An 8,939-nucleotide genomic window follows, 5' to 3' on the forward strand; every position below is an offset into this window, starting at 1 on the left:
CTCTCCTCGATTTCAACGTTGTACACGCTGTCATCTTGCGTTTGCGTGTCTTTATTAATTATTATTTTTAATTAATTATTATTTTTTTTAATTCAACTTCCATTCATTAGTATGCATGCACGATGTATGCGTTCATACTCAACAAACTTATAGTGAAAAAACAAATATGAAATTGAATAATAGTTGTCTAATTCAAACTCATACAATACAAGTGTGTTCTAATATTAAGTTGACTAAGATTAGGTATAAATTTAAATTATCATGATTACTTAAAATTCATTATTATTTATATGGATTATGATGATGGAGACCATAATTAAAAAAAATTAATTCATTTTTAAATATGTGTATTTTTAATTTTATTATTGAAATACAAATATAAAATAAAATTTAATATGTCAGAGAATTCTAGTAACATCCCTTTATCTAACAAACAAAACCAAATAAATAATAAAAACTCAAATGGATAGTGATGATTGATTATATCTATTTTAAATTATCTTTCAAAAATATTGTAGTTATTAGATATTTTTTTTGAAAAGTGTTTTTTTTAATAGTCCACTAAATAACACTAAGACATTTGTATTCATAAAAAAAATAAGAGCGAATAAAAATAAGAGGAGGGATAGGGAGAGAGAATTTAGGAGAGAGAATTTGAGAGAGGGAATTTTTGAGAGGAAATGATGTGTCAATATATATAATAAAAAACGATGAAGTGTGAGAGAGAACAGAGAAAAATTTTATTATTTTTTGGGCCAATCAGAATGCTGCACGTCATTTTCTTTAAAATTCACTCTCCCAATCATTTCTCTAAAAATAAATTCAAATATAAGTCATGACAAAAGTTATTATAAGTTAAAATCTGAAACAACAAAGACCTTTTCCTAAAAAAAAAATATCAAATAAAATAAACCCAACAACTATATGTATTGCATTCCTGAATAATGAGAGATGATTTCAGGATTTGGACAAATTATTCAATTAATAATCAGATGTCATGATCCCTTAAGAAGATCATGACTAGAAGAACCATAAATATCCAATAATATGAACATGGTTGACTTAGGTTGATGATGGTAAGAACATCTTGTGATTCGATCCATAGTTTGTGAATAAGTCAATCATATTATGATTTTAAAATACAAAAATTAGATGTATAGACAAGCTTGTGAGTATTAAGAGATTGCAAGGGTGAATATTATAATAATCTACTTTCATTAATCGAGTGGGATTGAAGTATTGATTATTGATGAAAACATAACGGATAGATGATTTTGAAAAGCTAAAAGATTCAATGCAAACAAAACCCCGAAAAAATTTGATAAAATTAGAAAACGAAGAGGAAATGATTAAACTTAAAAAATTATCGACCACTCGATTTTGAATAATCAAATGATGATAGGTCAAAATTAGCAGCCAATAATTCTAACCTTATATTAGTACCACTCGCCCTACCAAAGTACAATTAAATTTTCTTTAAAAAACATCCCTAATAAAAACTAATATATTTTCTTACATCATATTCAACTATTTTCTTTCATATATGCTTATATTGACACCACTTCAATGTGAATAGGATTAGAAGTTTTGGCCATTGACACTTGTGGGTATTCTTCATGGAATTGTTTTTTTACTTTTCATCACATTTTAATTATATTTGTCAAGTGCTTATAATTATTTCGGTGATACATTTCAATTTAATGTGTAACCTATGAGGAGTGCTTAAAATAAATTAATAATTATTATGTATTTTTTGTTTGGGTTTTCTTAGTTAGTTTAATAATCGAAATTAGAGTTACAGGGTTGAACTTAATATAAAACTATATTTTAATAAATGCGCTCAAGAAGAATCTAACATAGCAGAATATACATTATTTAGCTAAAAAAAAAAAATTCAAATCTTCTTAAATAAAAGAATTATGCATGGTATAACTTCAAAAATAATTGATGAATCGAAATAATTTATCTTAAAAATATGATGGACAAAGGAGATTATTGTAGTTTAGAATATAATAAATATCAAATTATCAAATAGTGACTCTTTATATAGTCAATTTGAATTTTCGGATCTTTTTTTTCAAATATCACTTTTAGCCTTCTTATATAAAGACAATGTTTTGTCTTTAACAGGTTTAAACGCTGTATACACGTAACATTTATTAATAATTAAATAAAAGATTAATGCCATTAATTTAACTACCGAATTTTAGCAAATTAAAATTCTGAATTTCTCTACCATTTTCTTATTTTTTTTTACTTTAGTCAATATGAGTTTACATGGTATTATTAGCTTTATTTGAGAATTTATTATCCTAGGAGTTTTTCAAAAAAAATAACTTATAACCACAATAACTGCGCTTAAGATGATTTTAGGCATGACCTATTCCGTGTGATTTCTAGGAATTAAAACCCAATTTCCTCCATAATTTTCCATATCCAGATGTCAGAGAAGTTTCCATATTTATACATTCTCTTGTTGAAGGGGCGACCGTCCGTAAAACTAAAAAAAAAGTACTAAACCCATGTGAGAATGACCTCGTGTGACTTTCTGTTCTTGGTTTTCCTAGCATAGTCCGTTGCTTCAATCATAGTCAAACTCTCGATTCACTTAAATTCGATAGTGATCAGTTACACGAATATTTTATTTATTTATAAATTTAATCTAAATAATAAATTAAGAGAATAGGATCCTTATGTAAAATTATAATCTTTAAAAATAAAGGTTGAAAATCTCAATATGCCTAGCTCATATAATAAATAAATAAATAACTGAAAAAATGTGAGGTAAAAAAAAATTAATAATAAAAACGTAAGCCACCGCATCTGTAACGCATCACAGGAAACGCAAACGCCATTGACGCTTGACTCTTTCCCAAGTCTCCTTCCCCACCACCACCGCCTATTCAATCCCCATCCCCTCTTCTCTCTCATCACTATATAATACCCACTTCCATCCATCATTCTCTCTCCTTCAAATTCTCAAATTATCATATATAATCAATCAGATCTATCATCATGCAAGAAGCAATTCCATATAAATCATGGCTACCGACAACAACCTCATCCATAATCGGAGGATCAAATGTTGTTTCAACACAAATAAGCGATGTAAAGAATTTAGTATCCGAGAATGCAGCGATCGTGTTAGGTCGACGCGGATGTTGTCTTAGTCATGTAGTGAAACGTCTTCTTCTAGGTTTGGGAGCGAATCCTGCAACATATGAGATCGATGAAGAAGATGAGAAGGATGTGATTGTTGAATTAGAGAGATTGGCTGGCGGTGGATTACAGGTACAACTTCCTGTTGTTTTCATTGGTGGAAGGTTATTTGGTGGATTGGATCGGATAATGGCGACTCATATTACAGGTGAATTGATTCCTGTTTTGAAACAAGCTGGAGCGTTATGGCTTTGATTGATTCAAGTAAAACTATTGTAATTTATCTATGTTGTTCTTGCTCTGGTTTTTCCCCTGCTTTTGAATTTTTCTCAAGAAATTTGAAGGGTTTGAGGAGTTTTTGATTACTTTTGATAGTTGAATCTCTATGTAAATGCTTTTTTCTCATCAGATCTATTGAGAAATTCAGTTTAAATTATAGTGATGAAGAAATTTCAGTTTTTTCTATTTAAGTTTGTAGTTAATTGATTTTAAGATTATTATATTGATTTAAAAAGTGGTGACAAATAATTTACAAAAACTATATTCAACTAGGCATGATGACTTAATTTTAGTTAAAGTCATCGAACTTATTAGTCTTCTTATCTAATTTTCTTTATTTATGATTTAATATGAGAAATTCTACATTTTAAATCAATTTGTAATACTTAATTATTCAGTACGGGGTTCCTCTGTTCTCCTATTTCTGGACTTACAAAACTCGAATTTATTTCCGAGTTCATTCAATGTTAAACTGAATGAAGCGAGACGTTATTCAATGAAGCGAAGTTATTCAGTGAAGCTTCTCTCACTCCGTTTTTATAAATTTATATGTTTTTAAGAAATTTAATGAAAACTAATATAAAGACAAACAACATTGCTTTACTATGTATTGCTTATATGAATGTAACACGCGCTACTCAGTGAAGTGAAGTTTTTTTATTCATTACGTTTTATAGCGTTAATGGGAAAATGGTACCTAGTGATGAATGGAAAAGTGCTACCTAGTGATGATTGTTTCATTTTTATTTATAGCGCCAATAGGAGGAGTGAAATAAACGCTAATATGAACATTTTAACATAACAAATATCTTTCATGTAGAGTTCTATGACAGAGCGCCGAATTCGAATCGCTGTGAAAGAGGAAGCTGAAGCTTGAAGAGAGATTAATCGGAAGTAGAAATTTTGTAATAATATTATAATTTATATTATAATATTACGATTGAAGCGCAACAAAGTGAAGCAAGTGTACATACATGAGTGAAGCTATTAGCACTGTAACAATCGTACATACATGAGTGAAGCTATTAGCGCTGTAAATAAAAATGAAGTAAGCATCACTAGGTAGCGTTTGTTTCACTCCTATCCGCACTGTAAAAACTTAGTGATCAAGAAAAGCATCACAATGTAGCGTTTGTTTCTCCTATCCGCGCTGTAAATATCTAGTGAAGTAATCTTCATTGGTTAACGCTATAATCATTTATATAAGTGCCGTAAATACCTAGCAAAGCAATCTTCACTAGTTACTGCTTATTTCACTCATATAAGCGATATAAATATATAGTAAGCGATGTAAATACATAGTGAAACAATCTTCATTAGTTAGCATTTGTTTCACCTTTTTTAATTCTTCAGTAGAGTTTACATAAAGATATAAATATGTAAATAAAAATAAAGTAAGCATCACTAGGTAGCGTTTGTTTCACTCCTATCCGCACTGTAAAAACTTAGTGAAGAAAAGCATCACTAGGTAGCGTTTGTTTCACTCCTATCCGCGCTGTAAATACTTAGTGAAACAATCTTCACTGGTTAGCGCTATAATCATTTATATAAGCACTGTAAATACCTAGCGAAACAATCTTCACTAGTTACTGCTTGTTTCACTCATATAAGCGATGTAAATATATAGCAAGCGATGTAAATACAAAGTGAAACAATCTTCACTAGTTAGCCTTTGTTTCACCTTTTTTAATTCTTCAGTAGAGTTTGCATAAAAATATAAAGCGCAGTGTGCGTCATCGCTTCAACTGGCCTATGGGGGTGATAAAAACCCCATACGCTGTTGCCAGTGTCCGTGTCCTCTTTTTTCTAGTATGTAAATAAATAGCGAATATGGTCCAAGTCAGAAATGTCCAACTCTCCATAATAGCTCAGCACTCTTCTTCGGAAAGAGGAGTTGCTTGCCTTATCACACCAACCACCTTAGCGCTGGAAGTTCTAGCAATGGGCAGCTAGGCAAAGGAAGAGCTTTGCTAATCGGGGCTAAAACCCCGGAAATCAAAAATGCCAAAATAGGAATAAGACTAGATATTATTAGAAGTGCCCAGAAAATAGAAGCCCAAGCCAAGATCGACATTAGCAGCACTTAGGCCTTCCACGGCTGATTCTTATTAAAAGTTATTGAACTCCTCAATGATTGAACCGCAGGCTGCCATTCCTAGAGTAGAGGCTTCTGGCTAGCTAGAAAGGGAAAGCCTGATAAGTTGATAACTTTCCACTTTGTGGGTCCGCTCAGTTTCCTGACAGTCCGAATCAGGTTCCAAAGTCGAAAGAAAGAGCCGTATCAAACTGGGCCTACAACTACTCGCGACGACTTCGAGCGATCTCCACTTTTGTGCCTGGCTGAACCACCAGGAGCTATTCTTTCGCAAAGAGCTTATTCGTGCACAACAGCTTATTCTGATTCTTTCTATCTCACACCGCTTATTGCATCAAGCACCAAGCATCGGTAAGGTAATTCTAATCTTTCCGAACCGAAGTGAGAGAAGGAGGGAAGGCGCGCATCGAAGGCTTTCCACAAATTGAGATTTGGCCGTAGAAGGATCGAATTGTATCCGAAGAACAAGAGAATACAAAAAAGTTATAAGAGAGGCGCACAGACCAAGCTAGCCCTAAAATACACCTGTTTAGGAAGGTCCGTATAGGGACTAAAAGCCCTTCCCAAAGACATTTCATTTCATATGTTCGTATCCTATTTTCTCTACCAGCGCGAATCCCCTACCGAAGTGACTGAACCACCACTTCTTGATCCGTTCTTTCCAGCTCCGATATCTTTTTTTCCCGACTATTCCAGTTCAAGATTTCCGATTATTGTTTTTGTTCGAAAGTTACTACTTCATACACATATTCAAATTCAAATATTCAAAAGGGGAAATTTTTTGGTTCAAAAAACCCAAAGTCTAGTCTAGAGAAGTTGAAGGATGGGAATCAAAAAAATTCAGTTTAAATACAGTACAAATCCCATTCCCTTTTTATATAAACGAATAAAAGTTTTACATTAATGTGTTAGCCGTTTAACATTAACGTTTATATATATTTAATATATAATAATATAAATTATAAAATAATTTATGCAAATTCATTTAAATATCTTTATATATATATATATATTTAATATATAATAATATAAATTATAAAATAATTAAATTAAATTCATTTAAATATTTTTTCAATAAATTTAAAAATATGTTGTTATAGATATTTAATATATAATTATATAAATTATAAAATAATTTGTACAAATTAATTTCAATATATCACAAATAAATTTAAAAATACCATTGATTTAATTGAAGATATTATATTTGAAGATTAAACTTAAATATTTTGTACATATTGATATGATTAATTTAAATAGATCATAAATGAAATTATATTAATTTATAATTATTAATTAAATAGATTAAAAATAAAATTATAAACAAAATTTATAAAACAGTATAAAAAAAAGAAAATTTCACTTAAATGAAATACACTACTGTAACACTAATAAAGAAATTATAAAACAGAGTCAAATGAAATGAAGCAAAAGCTCCATTGAACAGTGTCTCGCTTAATTCAGTTTTACATTGAAAAATTAATGTAAAACAGAGTAGGGCTTCCTCCTTCAATTGCGCTTAATGTAAAATGGAGTGAAGCGAATGAAGTTTCACTTCTTTGCTTTTCTGATGAATCTGAAAATAAATCTGAGTTTCAAATTTCTCTTTTTCCTTTTAACTCGAGCACTGATTTAATATTAAAATAACAAAGATGAATTGTGATGGGTCTGAAACAAAACAGGCCCTATTAGATAACAAGAACCGGACTATGAAAAATTTGTGTAATCTGTTAGGAACTTAATGCAATTGTTTCGTTGTAATTTTTTTTATAAAATATATAAATTTTAATTTACAAATAATAAAAAATAACATCTTAATAATCAAAACACCTAAATCAAAATATTATGACAAATTTAAAAAATTAAAATTTTAATGGAAAAGATTCAACGAACATAAGAAAAAAAAAAAAATAGGTTGACTGAATAATACATTTTTAGATTTAATGAAAAATTTCAACCTAAAATTGTGTGTTAAAATTATTTTAATAAAACATTATTTTAAAAATATTTATAAAAATATATTTTAACATTTTAAAATTAATTATAGTAATAATTAATTTTTAATTTTTTAGATTTAAAATAATTAAGTTATAATTTGATTAAAAAAAATAGTATCCATATCTGTAAGATTTTTTTCATATGAGATTTTTCATTTAATCTAAAAATGTATAGTTATGGGTGAACCATTTTATTAATTACGTTTCAGAAGGTGTAAAGGATGATACATATAACAATTTTTTTTTTTATTTATTAAAAGCTCTTTTAGGTTTGGGGTCTTAGAATTAAAATTGTTTTCATGGGTAGGAAGAATTGAACATACTATTATATTTGAAAATGTAAATCCCACTTCTACAGCTACATAAATTCTCTTACCTAAAACTTATCCTTTGCAGTAAAATAAGCATAAATAGGAAACACCATTTTTTCTTTTTTGTTTGCTGCACTATAACCTGGAAGTATTTGAGACATTGTTTATCCAAACATTAATAAAATAAAAAAGATGTAATTTAACATAGGAAGTAAATCGAAATATATAGACTTTAATGGATTTGAATATAAGAAGAATGAGAATAACTAATGTGGGAAATTTGGATATCAACTTTCTCATTTCTCACTAGCTTGAGAAAAGTTGAAAATCAATCTGATTGGTCCTTTTAATGACTTTTTAACATTGGAGTGTCTCTTTCTTTTTTCATCAATCAAATTTGAGTTAATGTTACGTTTTATTTGGTCTTTATTTGGTCTGATATTCTTTTTAGTTGAATCGATTTTTTCGTTTCGGATTTTTATAATCTGAAAAATACTCTCAATTGTTGGTGGGTCGTTTACTGTTTATACTCTTCGATTGTGTTGATGATCTTTTCTCGAATCTACGTCCATCCCATTCTTAACAACAAAGAGACAAAATAATAAAATCTAGTGCAATTTTTCATTTTTCAATAAAAAAGTTGCTGAATTTGATATTTAATAAAAGACTTCTTATATGAATATATCTCATTATTTGTATAATTTTTTATTATTTCAGTCATATATATATATTTTCCAGTATTGTTTACAATCATTTACTGATGATAATTTTAACGATCATATATATATTTTCCAGATATTTTCCAGTATTGTTTACAACCATTTACTGATGATAATTTTAACGATCGCTCAAAATAGTTGGTAGGGATTTCCCAACATTATTTCATTAGTTAGTCTCTGAAGAACATTTAACAAATTGAATATTATTTTGAAGTTTAAATCTGCTGCATAGTTCCATCACTTCCAAATCACCCTAGTTGTCTTCACAGTCAGCATATAATCCTAATGATAATTTTGTAAGATATTCAAAGCAGATCAAAAAAAGAAGAAAAAATAACCTTAGAACTTGCGTTTAAATCAATGATGGTATAAAAATGTC

General features: G+C 29.0%; 1 protein-coding gene across 1 annotated transcript; it reads left to right on the forward strand.

Annotated features, from left to right (window-relative positions):
* The first annotated feature begins 2,953 nt into the window (after window positions 1–2,953).
* Window positions 2,954–3,593, forward strand: LOC124940170 (glutaredoxin-C9-like). Its single transcript, XM_047480655.1, has one exon. The coding sequence runs from the start codon at window positions 3,016–3,018 to the stop codon at window positions 3,412–3,414; it is 399 nt and encodes a 132-aa protein (XP_047336611.1). The 5' UTR covers window positions 2,954–3,015; the 3' UTR covers window positions 3,415–3,593.
* Window positions 3,594–8,939: the final 5,346 nt, after the last annotated feature.

The sequence above is a fragment of the Impatiens glandulifera genome, chromosome 5 (genome assembly GCF_907164915.1).
Source record: "Impatiens glandulifera chromosome 5, dImpGla2.1, whole genome shotgun sequence".
NCBI classification, from domain to species: Eukaryota; Viridiplantae; Streptophyta; class Magnoliopsida; order Ericales; family Balsaminaceae; genus Impatiens; species Impatiens glandulifera.

What these genes read in the sequence shown, in the direction of transcription:
- LOC124940170 (XM_047480655.1), top strand. Translation starts at nt 3,016, where the DNA reads ATGCAAGAAGCAATTCCATATAAATCATGGCTACCGACAACAACCTCA.